The following is a 20,923-nucleotide window of genomic DNA, read 5'->3' as shown; positions in this document are numbered from 1 at the left end:
TTTTTGGAGGAAGTGGAACAACATTTTTAAGTAAGTGACATTTTTCGATGTTTTTTTCTATGAATTATCTTTTTTGAAATTTTAAAATACTATATAAAGACTTTTGCCAAACATATTTTTGAAAAGCTGAACAAAATATACCAGCAATTTTCATCATTTGACTTTGTTAATCAGACTGATTATTGTTGAGATACAGCTTCTTAATGTTTAAATTTAAAATGACAAATAAAAATTAGTTTAAGTTTAAGTAGCCCTAAATTTCTCAACTCACAAAATCTTGGCAACTTTTGGTTGATAAAAATGAAATAATTGGAAAATTTTCTGCTCTTTTCAACCAAAATAAATTTGAAAATTCAAATCGAACCCAAGATTTAAAAATGCCCAAATCAAAAGATTAACCACTCTTCAATGGTTTTTGTCGATTTAAAAATTTCGTGATTATTTTTATAGAGATTAGATTATTTTTACAAGAATATTTTTTACATTGACAATCAGCCGATAGTTTCGAGATACAGTCCAGACTCGCTTATCCGAAGTTTCGATTATCCAGAGCTTCGGATAATCGAATCACGAACAATTTTTTTTTCGTTTTCAATTTTTATTTTCTTGCTTTAAACATCAAATTCGAGTTCTGCGACCCCATTTTAGTAAATGTGAATGGTTGATTACCTGTAAAATTAAAACATGCATTTTTGGATTCAGCAATTCTAAATCACTTTAGAGTAGTTGAAGGGCCATACTAAAGCTCAACAAACAAAAATAAGACAGCAAAAAAAAACAAATTTGTCGTGATTCGATTATCCGAAGTTTCGATTATCCGAAATTAAATTTTGCCAAGGCCTTCGGATAATCGAATCTGGACTGTATCGCGTTTGGCAGGTTTGTTTGGCAGGTTAAGGTATCAGTCCAAGTTACAAATTCCGATAGTTTTGCAAAAGTTCTGATATAAACTTGCTTGCTCACTTCCCATTAAGCTTTTTATCTCCTTAACATGGATTGAAAACGCTTTTTGGATGCTGCAATCGCCAAAGCGCTGATATGTCATTCATTAGACACCTGATGGAAATAAATGCCGTTCCCCTAGATGACAATGAGGAAAACTAATTTTTCACAAATTTTAAACAATAAGAGATTCGTATGCAAAAACACCATAAAAGCAAAAAAATAAACCAAATTTGGGCCATTAAAAAATAAATTTAGGTATACAGTTTTAGTATTGCTTTTTAAATTAAAGTGCAAAAATAATAGCTCCTTCATGCAAAACGAAAAAAAATGATGTTGGATTGTTGAAAAAGTGATGGTTGAATATCACCCCTTTTTAATTAAAATTTAGGTTGAATAAGTGTAATTAGTGGTAAATAGTTGGGAAAAAGTTGAATTTTGGAAGGGTGAAAATTTGGTAGGTAGAATATTACCTCTTTTTTGAGTAATATTACATAAAAAATGCCTGATGAAAATTCATCAAAATTTGATGAAAATTCACCAGTTCCTAATGCAACATTACACTTTTTTTTGACACAAAATCTGTCATCTTTCCCTGAGGAATATTACCATCATTTTTATCCTTGTATCACTCATTTTTTCCTGACACAAATCTGTCCATTTTTCCAATTGAAATATTATCATGACTTTTTTACTGGTTGTTTACTGGGTTTAAGAGAGATTTAAAATTTAATTCATTATTTTTGAAGAAATTTTAATGCGCCAAAAATTTTGAATTAGATAAACGATCATTATGAGTGAAACCTAAATTAACAAAACTTCGTGGCCACACAAGGGTTAACCACCAGCCAAAGCGACAGTTGCACTTCAGCTGAGACTGTCTGAAAAACGGCAGCGCGTAGCGTGTGCTGTAAAGCACAACCACGTTTCCACCAGCTTGACCAGCTAGAACTTCGTACCGTGTAGCACACCTATAAAAATGCGAAATGTGTATTTTTATAAAAAGAATCCTGCTGATGATCTGCGCTGAACTAGACGCCGGTGCGGTCATTCGGTCAGTCCGTGGTAGTCGCCGATTGATTCAATGCCACTGCTTCTCTTTTGTCACATTTCAGGCGAATGATTTTGTTTTACGTAACCAAAGTGACAGCGGCGAGAATCTTCTCCTCGTTCTGCTCTCTGCGTTTCAGCAGCAGTTTGAAATCCCCTCGCCGTCCATCCATGTGTGTTGTGCAGCAGCGCAGCGCCGCAGTCCACTTTAGTATTTATTCACACACTGCACATTTTGTAAAATACACACAAACACACACGGCTTCTTCTTCCCCTTTTGATTCCCGTGTCCCCCCTAAACAGGGGGTAGGGGGGTTGTCACAGATTTAAATATCATCCACACCGCACTGACTGCACCATTGAATATTACACAAATGCAGCGCTCAAATGAACAACGTAATAAGTCGATCCGATCGATTGACCAAACCGGATCCGATTTCGATTCTGGGCCACAGGAGGCGCAGAGTTCTGGATGAATTGCCACCGGAAAGTCACCCCCAGTGACTGTCCAACACACACACACACACACTTACATCCCTCCTTGCTGAACTCGATCTCCCTCAGCAGCTTCAAATCTTCCAGCGAAAACGACATCGTGCAGCAGTGAGCAGTTTTCCGTGCAACGATCTTCACTTGAACCACTCGATATTATCTGGAAAAGAAGACGATTTTCCAGAAGCCCTCACACTCCCACACACGCACACTCGCCGTCGATTTTTCCCGCACGCCGATCCCGAAACGTTCCGTTCGCGAATAAAACAATGATGATGAGCGAACTCTCGAGAGTTCGAGTTGAGATCGCGACGACGACCACGGCCTTTCTTCTTCTTGGCCTGGGCCTTAATATAGAATAAATTACAATTTATCCCTGTAAAGGGGGAAAAACAACAGAAAAAAATTCGTCACTCCGTGCTCCGTGTGAGAAAAGCTGCCGCGAAGAAAATCCGATTTTATTAATAACTTTTCTCCTTATTCTCCTCTCGCGCTGTCCTCTCCTTAATGGCTATTTTCGACTAAGACTAAAATTACGTTCAAACGACGACGAATATCACGACGCTCACTCACGAATATTCGCGCGCGTTCTCTCTCTCAAATGAGTGAGCCAAAAGACATAGTCAAGTGCATGCGCGCGCGCGACACAAACTGACTAAGCCGCTGTTAATACACCGAGACTAGGATTGCAGTAGGCGACGGCGGCAAAGTAGACACATGTACCGCGGGAAACCGCAATGACGATTTTTTTTTGTGTGGATTTCGACTCATCTGGATGGCATCAGGTGAAGAGTTTGGCGCGTTCGAAAAAATAATACGCGACGTCGGCGTCGTTGTGCGGTGTGTGATTTCACTAATACAGATGATGCGGTTGTTGCGGTACCATTCATTGAGCAAAAAACGGGGTTTCGGGCGTGTGCGTGTGTGGGATGGTGTGGTGAGGGCGCGCGCGACTTAAAACAGAGATTTGATTCAGTTAGCGCTAAAATGCAATGTGATTTGAGTGGAGAGGTGTACGATTTCACGCAGATCAGGCGTTAAAAAAATTCTCGTCTAATTTGGTTTATTTTTTTGTTTTTTTTTTTTATAATTTTTATTATTTTCAAAAAGATTTGTAGGTCTTTTTTGGCAATAAAACATAAAAAATCGGTAGGTCTGATATTTGCACCATGAAGGAAAGACTCGTCGGAGTCTCAAATAACTTTTTTAAAGATATAAATCTTCAATCTTATTAAAAAAAGGTCACTGAAAATCGATGAATTTATGTAAATATCCCTCAAATTTCTTCTAAATATGCCTTGGAAGACTCTTACTACATATTTGACCAATATTTTACCTTTAATAAAAAGTATCCGTACAACATTTTCCAGATTTCTAGCTTTCTTTTAAATAAACCCAAAATCCAAGCTGGAAACTCCAATACGACTAAACAAAAATCTTTTTTTTTTGTACAATGTGTTACACAGTAAAAAATAATGTAAATTTGGAAGCTGTAATTTTGGGAGGTTGAATATTACCTCTTTTATGTTGTAATTTTACCTCAATTTAGACTGAAAAAGTGACATTACACCAGAAAAGAGGTAAAATTACACATTTTCATAGGTAAAATTACACATTTTTGCTGACATAAAAGATGTACCCCTTCCCTGATGCAAATGCAAATACTGCAACAGATTGCTTGGATACAAATTTTAGCAACAGTGCTAAACTTAGGCGTCATCCATAAGTATCAAAGTTTATCAAACTTTTTTTTTAAATATATTTTAAGACTGAATTTTCAGTATTCAACAAATATCCTAGCGTGACGTTACACTCTCACGGACCCCCCTCCCACCCTTGTCACACTTTGTCACGCTTGCGACAACTCCCCCTCCCCCCCCTAGACCGTGACTTACTTTATGGATGACGCCTTAGAGTGTTTCATTGAAAAGCTATTTATTATCCAAAATACTAAAGGCCCTTTCGAATTATGAATACCGCATACTCAGTTTTTGTAATGATGATGATTTTTTTTAGAAACATGAAAATTTTACAAAAAAAATATGAAATCCATTTAAATTATTTATCTGAATCATAAAAAATGAATCAGTAGGCGTTGATGATCTCCTGAATGGGAATTAAATTCAGAAATTTAAGAGATAATCACTTTTTATTTAAAGAAATTACATCTGCTTATATTGAATCCAAAATAAACATTTTTTAGGGAAACCGCTCTAGAAACTGTTTTCTACAATCTGATTGATCCAAAAATGTTTAAGCATGTCATGGTGTAATATGGTAGGGGATTGAAATTGCAGTTTATGCAACAAGTTTCAAAATGAAGACATTTTAATTTAAGGTTTATCACTCGGTCGCGGAGAGAGTAAATAAATATTTTGCAAGCTGAATTTTCAATACTTGACCACAAATAGTATCACAAGATACTTTTTTGCAATTCCATCGTGAAACTACTTACTTTTCCTGTCATTCTTGAACGACGAAATAGCCAACTTTTCTGTACCAAAAATAACAGAATCGAATAGTAACACTTTTCAAAATAAATGCTGAAAAGTTCTACTTTTCAGCACTCAAATGGGTGCTGAAAAGTTGAATTTTTAAGCACTTGTTTCGAAAAGTAACACTTTTCAACATTTTTTTGATTTAAACGATTTATTGACAAAATACATGAAAATTTGACTTAAAATTTCACTCAGTGTGTGTTTTTTGGAATTGCAAAAAATGTTGTATGGAACTCGTTGCAAAACTTGATTTTTTCAGCACTCTTCGTATTTATCCAACTCGGTGAACTTCGTTGGATAAATGTACGACTCGTGCTGAAAAAATCCTCTTTTTGCAACTTGTTGCATAAACTACTATTATACATCGAAACAGATATGCTTTTACTGGAAAAAATAAAATAGTTCCATGAATCCATAAAAATATTAATTTTTTTTCAGTTTACATGATCTGAGATCACAAAGGTCAGAATTTGTAAATAGTTGTTCCTTTAAAAATTTGAATTTTAAGAAATAATTATTTTTTAATTTTTTAATTTTTACACGAAAACAGAAGTCATGATTTAAATTATTTAATTATAAGTTATATAAAACTAATGCCCCGGAAAAAAATGCAAAAGGAGGATCTTTGCAATTCCGTTTCACAAAAAAAACTACTTTTTGCAATTATAGTGCTGCAAAGTTCTACTTTTCAGCACTATAATGAGTGCTGAAAAGTTGATCTTTTCAACACTTGAATCGAAAAGTAACATTTTTCAATATTTTTCTGTTTTGAACGGTGAAATTACTAAATAAATGAATGTTTGACATAAAATTCTATTCTAGAAGCATTTTTCGAAATAGCAAAAAAATTGTAAGCAACTCGTTGCAAAACTTGTTTTTATTTCAGCACTCGTCGTATTTATCCAACTCGGTAAAACTCGTAGGATAACTTTACGATTCGTGCTGAAAAATCTTTTTTTTGCAACTAGTTGCATAAACTACTATTAATGTCATTCTACAGGGACAAATTGTTCAACTTTTCAACACTTGTATCGAAAAGTAATACTTTTCAACACTTTATTAGTTTTGAGTTGGTCAAACACGCGGACGACGAACCAAAGCGGGAAACAAACGTTTCACTGATAAATCGATTCGACCGATCGATCGATTTCCGATGGTTTTTGAAAATCATGCAATTTAATTCAAACTATTTTCTTAAAATTAGAAGTAATAAACTAGACATTTGTATTCTTATTTAAAGTGTTTACAATTGTTTCAAATACCTTTTTTTTACTAACTCAAAGGTTATGTACTTTTTAAACTAATTTAAAATTAAAATATGAAAATTGAAAAAAAAAAATATGTCAAAAACTGCAAAGAATTTAAACAAAACTTGTTAAATTTGTGATTTAATCATTTTTTTACTGTTGTTTTTAAAAGCCTTTTTACACAAATCCAGTTAAATTTTTTATAAAAACATAAATTGAGGTTTATTTATTTATTTCAATTCATGTTAATTTGTTGTACTAATCAAAATACAATTGGCTATTGACAACATGCAGAGTTTTGGAGATCCACAATTTAATTAAAATACAATCATTGGATGAAACAAATTATGTAAGTCGACTAAGCGAGAGCTGAAACCCCTGTCTAAAAACACTTATCAAAAAATGAATAAACTAACAAATTAACAGACTCTTTAAAATGACTAAATCTCGCAAAAAAAGTATGACTCAACATTATTTTTAGAAGCAGATCATAGACAACACCTTTCTGTATTTTGTTTTTAGAAATATAATAAAGCAGATATTTCTCTAAATGACAGCAAAAGTGAAAAAATGTCTCTTTATTGATTTTTGCATTCGACATTGTATATCACATTCGACACAAGCAAAGCAGGAGAGAAAAAAAGCTCACTATTTCTTGTTTTTTTTTTCAAATCAAAGGGTATTTTCTTTCCGAGATTATGCATGTCAGATTATTTCTCGAATTACAAATTGACCTTCAAAAAAGCAACATTAACGCGATGAATCCGCCAGCAAAAAGAAAAGCATGAACTGTAGTGTTCTTCGAGTGCACCGCCGACACTTGATCAGCGTGTGGAAAATCGCTCGGCAATAAAGACAAGAAAATGAGCACATTTTCCTCCCTGCAGAAGCCGGCCGGCCGGGTCAATATCGATCCAAATGGTTCGAAACTCGAAGAAAACCCCGTTCAACGTGGCTCATAAAAATTGACAGTGAATGCGAAAAGGAATAATCTGGTCTCGCCGTCCTTACCCAGATTTGACTAGCTGTCATGTTATCGTGTTAGGACATTAGTAAGATTGCAATAAAGAGCACGAGGGAGAAAGAAAAAAGGTGCGTCACCTTTCACCGGCAAACGTGCGAAATTTTTGACGCTTTTTTTTCACTCGTTCGCTCTCTTTTGGGAAATTCCGCATTACATGCAGCACTTAGTTATAGCTACCTACATCTAGTTAGTACAAAGCAGCACTTACCTCTAGGATGAAGTTTTTCCGGCTTGAACCAGGCATCTGCAAAGGAAGCGAAAAAAATACGATAAAGGAAAAGAGGAACATTTTAATATGGGAATTTCGAGCTCGGGATAGTGGTGAATTTATGCGAAACACGTGTGTGAGTGTGGGTTTGTGTGTGCAGGGAACATGTGTTAGTGGTGCGAATTCCTGACTACTAGACATTAAGTGTCTAGCCGGATTGGCACCAGCAGGATTAGCAATTATTGGGCATTATATTGAAATTTGTGGCAATGCGGGTTTATTAGTTTGATTATAAGGTGACGAACAGAAAATATGTTACGTGATATATTTTTTTTAGTTCAGTTGAAAACAACTCATTAAAATTATTCCTTGTTAAGAATTCGTCGTTTGCGTGCCTTCTGACAACGATCATTTTGGTCTAAAATGAGTTAATGTATTAGTAGAAGATTTTTTGTGATTCTCATTGTTAGCAGTTTATTTCGTTTTGTTTACAAACATTGTTCATCTGCGAACAGTGGAGAAATCGACTTCCCGACGAATAGTTTCCTTTTACCGATTTTTTGTGCGCGAGAGAGGAAGGAGAGTTCCCTTCCGATTTTTTCTCTGGATGATATATTTATAATCCAAACTAAATGGTCATTGTCATATGATAGCACACAAGCGACGTAATCTTATCAGCATTTGTTTTAAGTAATATAACAAAACAAATCATTATTTTAAAGAGCAGACTATTTTGTACTGCGATATTCACAAAAATAAATAAGTATAACTGCAATCAGTCATACCCTTACGTTCAAAATAGAAAAGGAACACTTTTCAACATTTTTTTGATTTAAACGATTTATTGACAAAATACATGAAAATTTGACTTAAAATTTCACTCAGTGTGTGTTTTTTGGAATTGCAAAAAATGTTGTATTGAACTCGTTGCAAAACTTGATTTTTTCAGCACCCTTCGTATTTATCCAACTCGGTGAACCTCGTTGGATAAATGTACGACTCGTGCTGAAAAAATCCTCTTTTTTCAACATAAACTACTATTTCCAAACCAGTGTTCCCACTAGCCTAAGTCATCGGCTAGGCTAGGTTCATTTTTCTGGTTCAGGTTCACTCCACACGTCGGCAAGCATCGTCGGCTCAGGCTCAACGAGCGCCGTGAGCCATGGTTCATTTAGTTCAAACCAGGCGAGGCTAGCCAAAATGAACCATTGGCTTGAACCAGGCTTGAATCTGATCAAAGAATGTTAGGCTAAACGGCGAGCTCTGTTACACCATGATACTGTTCAACCCTAAATCTACTACTGCGTAACAGTGTTACACCGTAACAGTGTTACACCGTGCATTTTGGGCCAAATTGAGTTAAGAACACCATTTTGTGCAGCTCACAATGCCTCATCTTTTGACCTTCACAGATCCCCAAAATTCGATTTCAATCCTGAGATATTCAATGAAACCCAAAAAAGCTCCGAAAATTTTTGTCACTCTACATATAAAAGAAGTTTCAATCCTGTCGTGCTATCTTGTCACTCCCTGAAAATTGATGTAAGTGCGACAAAGGGCAAAGGGATTTCAGGTCAGGATGCGTTTGACGCACGTACAAGCTAGACTACCATAAACATTTTTAATTATAACTCGAGACTCCAGCAACCAACTTCAACCAAACTTCGGGACAATGCACAGAATGGTCAGCCAAACAAAACGTGTTTGTTATTGTTTACATTGCGTGCTTTCTGTTTTGTTTATTTAAGGTCAAACATTAAAACGCGTTTTTCTCGGAACGTCTAAATGGCGGGTGCGACATGATAGCACGACGACGTCGATTTACTGTTTTATCTATATTTTGCAAAATGATATTAGACCGATTTTAAAGAAATGATTTAATTTTAATTAAAATTCAATCATCTCAAAATGATCAAAATGTGTTTTCTCCTAAAAAAAACTTATTGATAATACTTGAAAATTTATCCAACTATTCGATTTCAAAACAGGTAAAACATATCCACATTTCAAAGCCTGTCTATTTCAGCAGACAACATTGATCGAAATGAATTTAATTTTCCAATAAATCTCTAGCATCCACAGTCCAAAGTCTGGACGAGGACGAAGAAAAAGAACGGGAAAACTATGAAATGGGTGAGTTGGTGGGGCCAATGGACTATGGACTACCATGAACGTGGAAGTGCAAGTGCAGCTAGCACACACACTCACACCCACATACCAAGTTGCACAGACATTGCGACTGCATCGAAATGGACTGGACTGAACTCTGTGCTATGTTGCGCCCTCCGAGGTTCGATACCAACACTCGAAAGATAGTCGGTACAGATAACATAATGTACAATATTCTCGATTATAGCACACCACTACCGATGTAACCAACAACAAAAACAACAAAACAATTCAATCGAACATTTTTTTTTTCTCTCTTTTGCTGGCCAGAAGGACTTTCAAGCAGATTCATACACGCAGAGTTCTACTTTTAAACTGCTGAATAATGAATAGGCCCTCGTGATGAGCTCGAAACAAAGGACGTAGTTTTTCCACTTTTCCACGAACCAATTTCCCGTGACAACAACAAGATCGTGGAAACTTGCGGTCCCCACCCAAAAGTTTTTCGCATTGCCCAGTGTGGCCTCGCGGGGCCACATTTGGGTCACTAATCCAAAAATTTAGGGTAGAGTGTCAGATTTCGGTGCATCGGGAGCAAATACGCAGCAGCAGCAGGAGTACAAAGGAATTCCCCGACCACACAAAAAAAAACTTACAAGGATTCATCACGCTGCAGATCATGAGCTGGTTGGATGCTTTCGAACCTTCCAATCCGTTCATGGTTTCGGGGTGGAGGTCTCGGGAGCGCGACAGAATCACTACTTTTTTTCCGGAAATGAACCGACCGCAGGTTCCGCTGAACAAACTCACAGGAAAGGGACGACAGCACTCGATATCCGTTCCGGAGCAGGTCACTTTTTTTTCGAGAAAAGGTTAGACCGTACCAAATTTCACAACTAGCAATTTCGACAGATTCGCGGACGATTCTTCCTGGTCCTGCTGTGGCGTGTATGAACAACACTTTAGTGCGAATATCGATTTTTCCCTGAACGAAACGTCGTCGCCGTCGTCGTGTCTCCTACTCTTTCTCTCTGCAATCACAGCTCCCGTCTCGCTCTCGCACTCTGCTCAACAACCTGACCTAACCGACTCTTCCTTCTCCGACGATGTATGATACTCCGACTGGCGACTGTCATGCGAATCCGACCGGACAACTACTGAAGTGGATCCTCGTACGGCCTCACCAGGATATCTTGACAGATTCGCTACTCTCTCACTCTCTCGCGAAACCCCAAAAAAGGATAACTCTCTCCTCTCTCAACCACTGCAACAACCCACATATCTCGTTCGCTCTTTGTACGAGACTCTCTTTGAGGCAGCTTAGCCCTCAACTTGGTGTTGGTGAGCCTTGCTCTGAACAACCTACAAAAAAGGATATTCTACAAAACTGTTCTGCGACTTGTGCGTGTTGTTCTCTGTGCCTAACTGCGCATGATCGCAGTCGGCGGTGAGTCAGAGATGAGTCCGACTGTAGTAGACAAAATCAGGAACAAGAAAACATCATTTTCCAAAACGAGCACACAACTGTATTGTGCTGCATCAGGTAGATGAAACAATCTGCTCGCGGTAGGACCTGATCGATGTTGCGTATTATTTCAATCATTTGCATGCAAATCACAAATGTTCGACAAGCGGCGGACACGTGACACCTATCGAGTAGGTCCATCATCATCAGAATTGCTAAAACCAGGCGGCGCAGTTGTCTCACCCTCTTTCAACTCTGAGTCACAAACATTGAAAAAAAAACAAACAATAAATACAAACTCTCGCTTATCTGCCTGCATGTTCTGTGCATCATTTGCCCACACAGAGACGGAGATTTCAGGACACCCCCATGTTTCAGCACCCTCCGAAAAAGGGAGGGGTCACAATGAGTCACAAACCCTTAATGTTAGTATTACTCGTGTGTTATTTTGTACACGTATGTGGATGAGTCGAAAGGGGCGACCCCTCCAGGTTCAGAGTAATTGCGACTTGTTGAATGGATTTCGTGCACGCGAAAAATGTTTTCCCCCTGCCCCTCCTTCTCGCATTACTAGGGACGAGGAACTGGGACAGTCAATGAGGGCAAACGCAGTTAGTGGATTATTGATTCCTTTGGTGATGCATGGATGAAACCAGTTATGATTTTGTGTGCAGATATGAGAGTAATGTGGAAAGTTTTGATGTGAAAGCAAAACAGAAGAGTAATAAATACTTACCAATGAAAGAATTTGTACCAAATTAAAAAAAAACTAACAAGAACAAGAACGAGGAAACAATGCTAGTAAAAATGCAAATACTTACTCAGGACAATTAAATAGATTGAATAACAAACTTGCACGAAAATGTAGATTGTGATAAATAAAATGGATATAAAATTTTAGGAATAAATATAAGATTAAACAAATTCAGTTTGAAGATATTTATAAAGATAATTAAACGAACGCAAAGAAAGTAACAGAGTGGTAAATGTATGGGTAAAATTGTGTGTATTAAATGCATATTTCTATAATGAACACGATGCTAACAATAATATGGTAAGGAAATATGTTAAACTTCACAATAATTTATATAAGATTTTATTGTTGAACCGTGCATTTTAAGTTTTAATTTTTATTTTTCCAATGTAATGGTTCAATGGTTCTTCAATCTATATTATTCTGAATTTACCTAATACAATTAACGAACATCTTAATGATGTTATGAAGTGGCAAAAACATATCGTTATAAATTTGCTTAATTTCTCATAAATAGGCTGCCCAAAAAATATATCGGGATTTTTAAAAGTAAATAAATACTACTTGAGTCTTCATAACTTTCGATAGGTTTATTTGATCTTTTGGCCAATGCAAATTTCATTAGTAGTTTTCATAAATTCAAAGAAATTTTTAAAGTTTTTAATGGTAGCAAAACTGATTATTAAAATTTTGTGATACAATTAAATATTTTTTTTTCAACATAATTTCAACAACCATTTTGGAAGCAAAACTTAAATTGTTTTATGGACATTTAGGTACACCCACAAATCAGAGTCGAGAGAATCGTTCTCTTAATGTTCAAAGTTCCGTGAATTCGGATGTTTTGAGATTTGCATTTCCATAACCATATCTTCAATATTTTAGTGAAATTTATGTTTTGGAAAATGCCTTGAACCGTTTCTTCAATGATTGACAGTATAAGGCAACATAAGAAACTTGCATTTTCGTGATTTTTGGAGCCGTTTACTTTATTCAAGAAGGCAAATGTACTTATTGAGTAGTTGTCTACTTCTTCGGGATCGATTTCGCGATTTTTAAATTGTCAATTTTTATTTGGGTTAAATTTTGTCTATGCGTTCCATTTGTCAAAAGAAGTCATTCTGCATTATTAGTTTTTTTTTCCAAAGAGAGAGGGGGTCGAAGAACGCTTTGACATTTTCATGATGAAAAATCCCTAAAATGTGTAACGTAACAGAAGAACTCTCCCTTAGGAATTTTCAGCAAAAAAGGTACACGGAAAAAAGCAATTTTTTCGGTATTTTAATATTAAAAATTGAAAGAGAAATCCTAAAGGGATGAGCGACGAGTAAACAAGTTTTTTAGTGTGCTCTTAATTCTTCACTTTTAAGTGCATTCTTCCGTGCTTTCACCTTGAAACTGTCGGCAATCGATTAACGAGTCTTTAAACTAGTGCGAAATAGTTTCGGTTCGTGCGAGTTTGTGTTTTCTGGTGCCTATCCGAGCTTTTAAATTGTTGGTTAATACTATGCTCAGGATCTTCTGAAGACCATTCTCAGAGAAGCCCTCAAGAATTGTCCAACTGTTATACACATGAACTGTCGTATAACTCGATCCATGTCAGTCTCTTCTCTCGCGGGACGATCGGATTCTGTCAACTCTCTTTTCGACGGCAACATAAACAAACGACCAAGAAGCGATAGCGAACCGGACTCCATCATGTCGATCGATGATTTGTGGAGCAAAATCGAGGCCAAACTGGACAACTTTAAGCAGGATCTGGACAAGAGGATCGACGGGCTGGAGGACTCCTGGCAGCGTTTAAAACTGAGTGTGGCAGTAAAATTGACCGGCTTGCTGACTCAGTTTCTGGAGTTCGGCATGATGTTGATCGTGCAAATGCATCAATTGGACGAGTGGAGAAGGCGAACGAATTGATCATCTCAGGTGTACCGTACCAGCAGAATGAAAACCTTGTGGCTATGTTCGGGTTCATCGTCACCAGGCTGGGCTGTGACGAAAGCAAAATCCCTTGGCGAGTTTGGCAAGGCTGGCCAAATCTCCCATTGCTGTGGGTTCTACTCCCCCGATAATCTGCGAATTTGCCCTCCGTGCAGACCGCAACGCCTTCTATGCCAGCTACCTTAACCATCGAGACCTGAACCTGTCCCACATTGGCTTCCAGAACACCAACCGTATCTACGTCAATGAGAATTTAACGAAGGAGGACCGTGAGATCCGTGCTGCTGCTCTGCGTCTCAAGAAGGAGGGAAAAGTCCAGAAAGTTTACTCCAGGAACGGAATCGTGTACGCCAAAGGAAGAGGAAACGCACCTGCTGAGCCCTGCCCAACCCTGGAGCACCTGGCCGTCTTTCGATAATACCCTATTCCTCAATAGTTCTTCTTTTTCCTTTCCCTTTTTCCTCTGAATCCATCCTTAAATTCCCCGTGCTTCCATCCTTCCTAAAAGTCTAAAAAAAAATAAAAAAATAAAAAAAAAATATAAAAATTCAAAAATAAAAAAAAAACAAAAAAATTTAAAAAAACCTTAGAAGTTGCAAAAAAAAAGGAAAAAAAATATTAAGGCCACCGATAGCTATTCAGTTTTTCCCTATCCTTACTAGTTTTTCTTTACTCCTCCTTTTCCCTTTGATTCCTTGATCCTTGAATTTTCCTTGTGTCATCTTCCTTCCTAAAAGCCAAAAAAAAAAAAAAATAAATAAAATAAAAACAGAAAAAAAATAAAAAAAGCAGAAAAAAAAAAAAAAGAAATAAAAAAAAAAGAAAATCACCAAAAAAAATAAGTTAATTAGTCCGTAGGTAACGCAAGCCCTTCGTTACCGAGCTATGGGACGCAGCCATAGGAGAAATCCGGCCCGTTGTGGTCGGTCGCCTGACCTGCTACGCGTCCAGCGGTCACTCCGTAGGGGTGCGCTGGACGCAGCACGTCAGTGGTCACTCCGTAGGGGCGAGCCTAACCCCCGAGCAAGTGGAGGCCACCGATGGCTGTTAAGTTTTCCCTATCCTTACTAGTTTTTCTTTATCCCTCCATTTTTTTTTTCCTATGATTCCATCCTTAAATTTTCCCTTCTTATCTTCCTTCCTAAAAGTCAAAAACAAAATAAAAAAAATAAAACACTACCCTATCCTTGATAATCTCATTTTCCTGCCTCAAGTTTTTCCCATGACTCCGATCCTTCATTCTCCATGTATCCAAATCCCCTCCTGAAAGTTTTGTTCCTGATGCAGTAAAATGTAATTGGCCACGAGGAAATGACGTCAACGAGTGATGTTCTACCCTTACATCGCAGTCGGTCCGTAGGCAACGCTAACGCTAGTCATCCGTTGCTGAGTAACTGGACACAGCCGCAGGGGAAATCCGGCCCGGTGTGGCCGGTCGCCTGGCCTGCAACGCGTCCTGCGGCCACTCCGTAGGGGTGCGCTGGACGTAGCAGGTCAGTGGTCACTCCGTAGGGGCGAGCCTAACCCCCGAGCAAGTGGAGGCCACCGGCGGCTGAATCGACTATTTTGGAAGGAGCTAGCAGCTGGAGGTTCGACGGTGGAGCTGACGTTGTTGCTGTTGTATGCTGTGATGCTGCAAATGCTGGTTTCGAATGCTGAAAGAATGCTGAGTGAAGAATTAGAGCAACTCAAATCGAACTATGAATTCTGCAAACGCTTTTAGTAGTAAGTATTTTATCTCGAATGTAGTTTTAAATCTTAGTTTTGGGTTAGTTTAGTAAGTTCTCTGCGATGTTCATCTTTCGATTTTGATAATGGATAATCTTCCGCCTAATAATGCCTCTGCAAACATATTTATTACCAAAGCTGTAGTTAATGCTATTTTTAATCAAAATAAGTTAAATATTTGTCATATTAATGTTCAAAGTTTATCTGCTAGAAGTTTTAGCAAATTTGAAGAGTTGAAGTTGACTTTCACGCAAACTAAAGCTGATATTATCTGTTTTACTGAAACCTGGCTTGATAATTCCATAACGGATTCAATGATCTGTATAGAAGGTTATCAACTAATTCGAAATGATCGTAACCGCCGTGGTGGTGGTATTTGTGTTTATTTTAGGAAAGGTCTTCAATGCAGAATTCTTGAAAAATCGTCAAATGACCCAATCCCTCCCAATCGTAGTACCGAATTTTTAATTCTTGATTTCATGTGTAGTAATGAACACTTCCTACTTGGTATTATCTACAACCCACCTCAATTAGACTGTGCTGATATATTACACAATCTGATTTCTAAATATCATTCCAAATACAAATCAACTTATTACATCGGTGATTTTAATACTGATCCTTCCAAATCGAATACCAAATCGGTCCGTTTTTGTGAAATATTAGAAATGATGTCTTATTGCTGTATTAATGAAGAGCCTACTTTCTTTTATAACTCTGGTTGTTCGTTATTAGATCTTTTTCTTACAGATAACCCTGATTCGGTCTTAAAATTTAACCAAGTTTCTATGCCCGGAATCTCTAGGCACGATTTAATTTTGGCAACTATTGATTTCTCATTGAATCCTGATACAAATAGAGTTTGGTATCGTGATTACAATTTTGCTGATTTACCTGCAATTCAAAATGCGTTCTATAATACTAATTGGACTAATTACTTTGAAATCTCGGATCCTAACAGATTAGTTGATTTACTTAATGAACATCTGGTTTACTCTTTTAATGAATTTGTTCCGCTTAGACTAAGCAAAACTAAATCAAATCCTTGGTTTAGCAATACGATTCAGAGTGTTATGATTGATAGAGATATTGCATATAGAAACTGGAAGCACAGTAATTTAGATACAGACCACTCACTCTACAAGACTCTCAGAAATCGTGTAAATCTGTTGATAAAAAATGCTAAATCTAACCACCTTAAACAAAGAATTAACGTTTCTGCTCCCAGTAAACAGCTCTGGAGGAATATTAAAAATCTTGGCATCACCAAGAGTAATTCTTCCTCGACAGTGTGTGATAGTTCTGCTAATGATATTAATCAATTTTTACGTCTAACTTCACTCCGTCACAAATCTATACTAGTATTCCCAATGCAAACCCAAATGGTTTTCACTTTAAGCCCGTAGAAAATCATGAAATAATTAATGCAATTTTCTCTATTAGTTCCAATGCTGTTGGTCTTGACAATGTCCCCATAAAATTTATAAAAATTATGTTGCCTTTAATTTTACCGATGATTTTCCACCTATTCAATTCAATCATTATAAGTTCTGTTTTTCCCCAAGCTTGGAAGAGAGTCAAAGTAATACCAATTAAGAAAAAAGCTTCATCCTCTTGTGTTACAAATATGAGACCAATTAGTATCCTTAGCGCACTTTCGAAAGTTCTTGAAAAAATACTGAAAGCACAAATCCAGGGTTACATAAATGAATTTGATCTTTTATCACCTTTCCAGTCTGGGTTTAGAAAGGATCATAGCACTGAAACAGCCCTCCTCAAAGTACATGATGATATTGCTTGCTGTGTTGATAAAAAAGGAGTTGCTATTTTACTTTTGGTAGACTTTGCCAAAGCATTCGATCGTGTCTCACATGCTAAACTTATTGATAAACTGATATCTATCTTTGGGTTTTCCCAACATGCTGCATCTCTAATTCAATCTTATTTATCAGAACGTAGTCAATGTGTCTATCACAATGACTGTTATTCGTTGTTCGAACTTATTCTCTCTGGTGTGCCTCAAGGTTCCGTACTTGGTCCTCTTCTTTTTTCATTGTTTATTAATGATTTGCCATCAATTTTAGATCATTGTTTGGTACATTTATTTGCTGACGACGTTCAAATTTACTATTGTGCCAAGAAAAATTCAAATAATCTACTAATTTCGAATGAAATCAACCATGATCTGGCCAAAGTTCATCATTGGTCCGAAAATAATTTTCTTCCTATTAATCCAAGTAAAACAAAAGCTCTTCTTATAAGTAATCTAAAACTCCACCATCACCGCCTCCATTAGTTATGTCAGGTGAAAGAATAGAATTTTTGAAAGCGCCAATAACCTTGGTATTATTTTTAACTCTAATCTGGACTGGAGCTCGCACATAAATGCACAAGTTGGAAAAGTGTATGGAACACTTAAAAGCTTAATCTAATTACCAAAAATTTCGATATTGCCACGAAGCTTAAATTGTTTAAAACGCTAATCTACCCTCATTTTATCTATGGAGATTTCGTTCTTTCCAACGCTTCAGTGGCTGCACTTGATAGACTCAGAGTTGCCCTGAATGCATGTGTTCGATATGTATATAATCTTTCAAGATATGATAGTGTTACAAACTACCAAAGTAATCTCTTAGGATGTCCGTTTTCCCAATTCATTAAATTTCGCTCTTCAGTTACACTTTTCAGAATAATTCATAGTAAAAAACCCAACTATCTTTTTACCAAACTAGTTCCTTTTCGTAATCCGAGAACGAATAATTTTATTATACCCAATCATTCCTCTGCTTATTATAATGGTTCACTGTTTGCAAGAGGCGTATCTACCTGGAATTCTCTACCTACAAACTTAAAATCATGTAGAAACATTCCTTGCTTCAAGAGACAATTGCTAAACTTACTCAACGATTAGGATTAACAAAACGCATTCGAGATAAAATAGTAAATATAAATAGTATTAGTGTTAAGGTTACGAAGCTGTGAATTTATCATACTAAATCAAGATGTTATATTTTATAAGACTGTGTCTTACATTACATGAATAAACAATAATAATAATAATAATAATAAAATGAGTACATTCATGGCGACTGTCCACGCTCCATACAAAAAAGTTTTTTTTTGTATGGAAAATTGTCCACGAGGGGGGGGGGGGGGGGGTTTAAATCCGAAAAAGTGTCCACGTGGTTTGTGTAAGTTGGTTTCAATAAGTTCATATCGCCTAAACCATATTTTGCACCATCACTACATGGAGAAAAAAGAGTTCCCAAAATCGTGAACATACGTTCATGAAAATTAGAACCACGAACAAAGTGTTCAAATTGCATGGTACGTTTTTGAAAAACGTGTATGGTGACACGAAAAAAGTTTTTTTTTTTAATCTTAAGAGGTACCCCCTGGCTAGATTCATTAAGCCATGTTGGTTAAGGTTTGAGGGTCGCTATTGATCATTTGAATGGGAAAAATAAAAAAAAGTATGGGGACAAGCAAACATTTCAAAATTCCACCAAAAAGGTGGATTTAAATGTTTCTGTTCATTGTCAAGTGTGAGATTATCATGTACAATTTTATGACAAACAACTTAGTCGAAGACTGCAAAACGATCCAACTTATTAGCGAATTCAAGAAGATGTTTTTTTGTAAAAAAAAAAGATTTTTTCACCAACATTAACAATTAGTGCGTCCATCCCGGGAATTCCCGGGACAAAAATCCCGGGATTTTTTCAAAACCGGGAATTCCCGAATCCCGGGAATTTTAATAATTTGTCCCGGGAATTCCCGAAATTGAAAAAAAAAACAAATTTTGGTCTGAAAATTCAAATTTTGTTGTAGAAATAGTCAAAAAAAAAAACAAATCAAACCATCCACATTAACGACCCCCGGGTCTTTTGTGGTCTCTATTGCAAGTTTCTGCTCGAACCTAGGAGTCCGAAGGCTTGAATGGGGAGAGCACCCAAACCTCTTTTTACTCCAAGGAACCTTCCACCCCAGTGTTTGAACTGACGACCTTTGGATTGCGAGTCCAACCGCCGCCAGCGATTCCACCGGAGTAGGCTTGGTTTGGTGTGTTGTTTGTACTTATGGCATGGAGATAACTCCTACACCTGGAATGACTTAACGGCCTAACAACCAAGGCCGGGACCGACATTTTACTTCCTCATCCGATGGAAGGTTATTAAACACTTATTTAATTTGAATAACATTGAAAGTTTAAATTTGAACTTTTTTTTAAATAAAAAAAAACAATTTTTATTTCTTTTAAGTTATTTAAAAACTGTCGTCCTTGTTTAGATTGAAGTGTAGATTGTCATCAATTATTATTATTTAGCTTGAAAACATATCAAATATTATGAAAACATACATTTTATGACTGCTTAAAAATTTCCCGGGATCCCGGGAATTCCCGGGATTTCAAAAATATTTTTCCCGTTTCCCGGGAAATTCAAAACCCGGGAAAATTGGACGCCCTATTAACAATCCATAGCGACTCTTGAACCTTTACCGATTTGCCTCAAAATTGGCACTTCTATTGTCACTCTTTCCATAACTCATTATGTCACAAAAAATGCCTTTTTGAGTCCCCTAAAATATAAAACAATTTTCAAATATTCTAAAAAACATGCTTTAAAAATTCATCTTCCGGTTATAAAAAAATAAAAATAAATGTTTTTTTTGTTTACGTGTACCTACTTAAAAAGTCCTAATCATAACCAACAACTTTGCTGGAGACACCAAATCGATCAGATAACCCCTTCTTAAGATACAGAATTTCATACATTGCAATACCGATTTTGAATTACCAGTCCCCAAGATTGTATGGAAAAACTAGTGATGCAAAATGACTTCAAATGACAAAGTTTTATCAAAATCAAAAAATAAAAATAGAGAAGCACTCTACTTGGAACAGGTTTTCTTTCCAGAGCAAACAATAGCATATGTGGTATTGTAATATTGCAGAGTATACGAGAGAAATTTGCAGAGAAAATCGGCGAAATCGACGAAACGCGTTTTATATTTCAAATTAACTTGCATCTTATTTACAAGAGATGTTGACCAAGTGAAGCTCATTCCTTTGCGTTTATTTAGCGAACGCTAAAATCTGCGCTTATCTGTGCAAGCTCAAATTGTCGCACATCCCACACAAACACACAAAAACGGCGCAACGGATAAACATTTGCTGTCCCCTCTTTCTGCATGTTCCAAGCTCTGGCAGCGTTATCAGTTCTGTTCTATTCCAGAACAGCAGCACTTCCACCCCAGAGGTCACACTAATGCGATGTACCCACCAGCAGCAGGAGCAGCAGTGCAGTGCAGTGTGTGACTCATTGTTATTTCATTAGTGTGATGAGTGCCTCTACTCGACACTTCTTTCCAGCTCTTCTTCTGCGAGGCTTATCCACTTCACTCTCTCTCTCTCTGTCTCATGCCCAAATGGAATTAAACTGACGTATTTTTTTCAATTATCT

At 36.8% G+C, this 20,923-nt stretch overlaps 1 protein-coding gene across 5 annotated transcripts in view; it reads right to left on the bottom strand.

The window, feature by feature from the left end:
• LOC6036325 (reticulon-1-A) overlaps positions 1-20,923 on the bottom strand; it is a 188,462-nt gene that overhangs the window by 15,993 nt on the left and 151,546 nt on the right. For 2 of the 5 annotated variants that reach the window (XM_038256911.1, XM_038256906.1), the window contains exon 2: positions 7,462-7,497. The exons of 1 other annotated variant lie outside the window; for it this stretch is intronic. In XM_038256911.1, the coding sequence (XP_038112839.1) occupies positions 7,462-7,497 (36 nt within the window). Of the gene's footprint in view, positions 1-2,525; positions 3,105-7,461; positions 7,498-10,226; positions 10,736-20,923 lie in introns of those variants that run through there. 2 more of the 5 variants (XM_038256908.1, XM_038256910.1) reach the window with 2 other exon arrangements.

Source organism: Culex quinquefasciatus, chromosome 2 (genome assembly GCF_015732765.1).
Source record: "Culex quinquefasciatus strain JHB chromosome 2, VPISU_Cqui_1.0_pri_paternal, whole genome shotgun sequence".
Lineage (NCBI taxonomy): Eukaryota > Metazoa > Arthropoda > Insecta > Diptera > Culicidae > Culex > Culex quinquefasciatus.
Note: the sequence above shows the minus strand (reverse complement) of the source record. Positions and strands in the feature narration are given on the sequence as shown.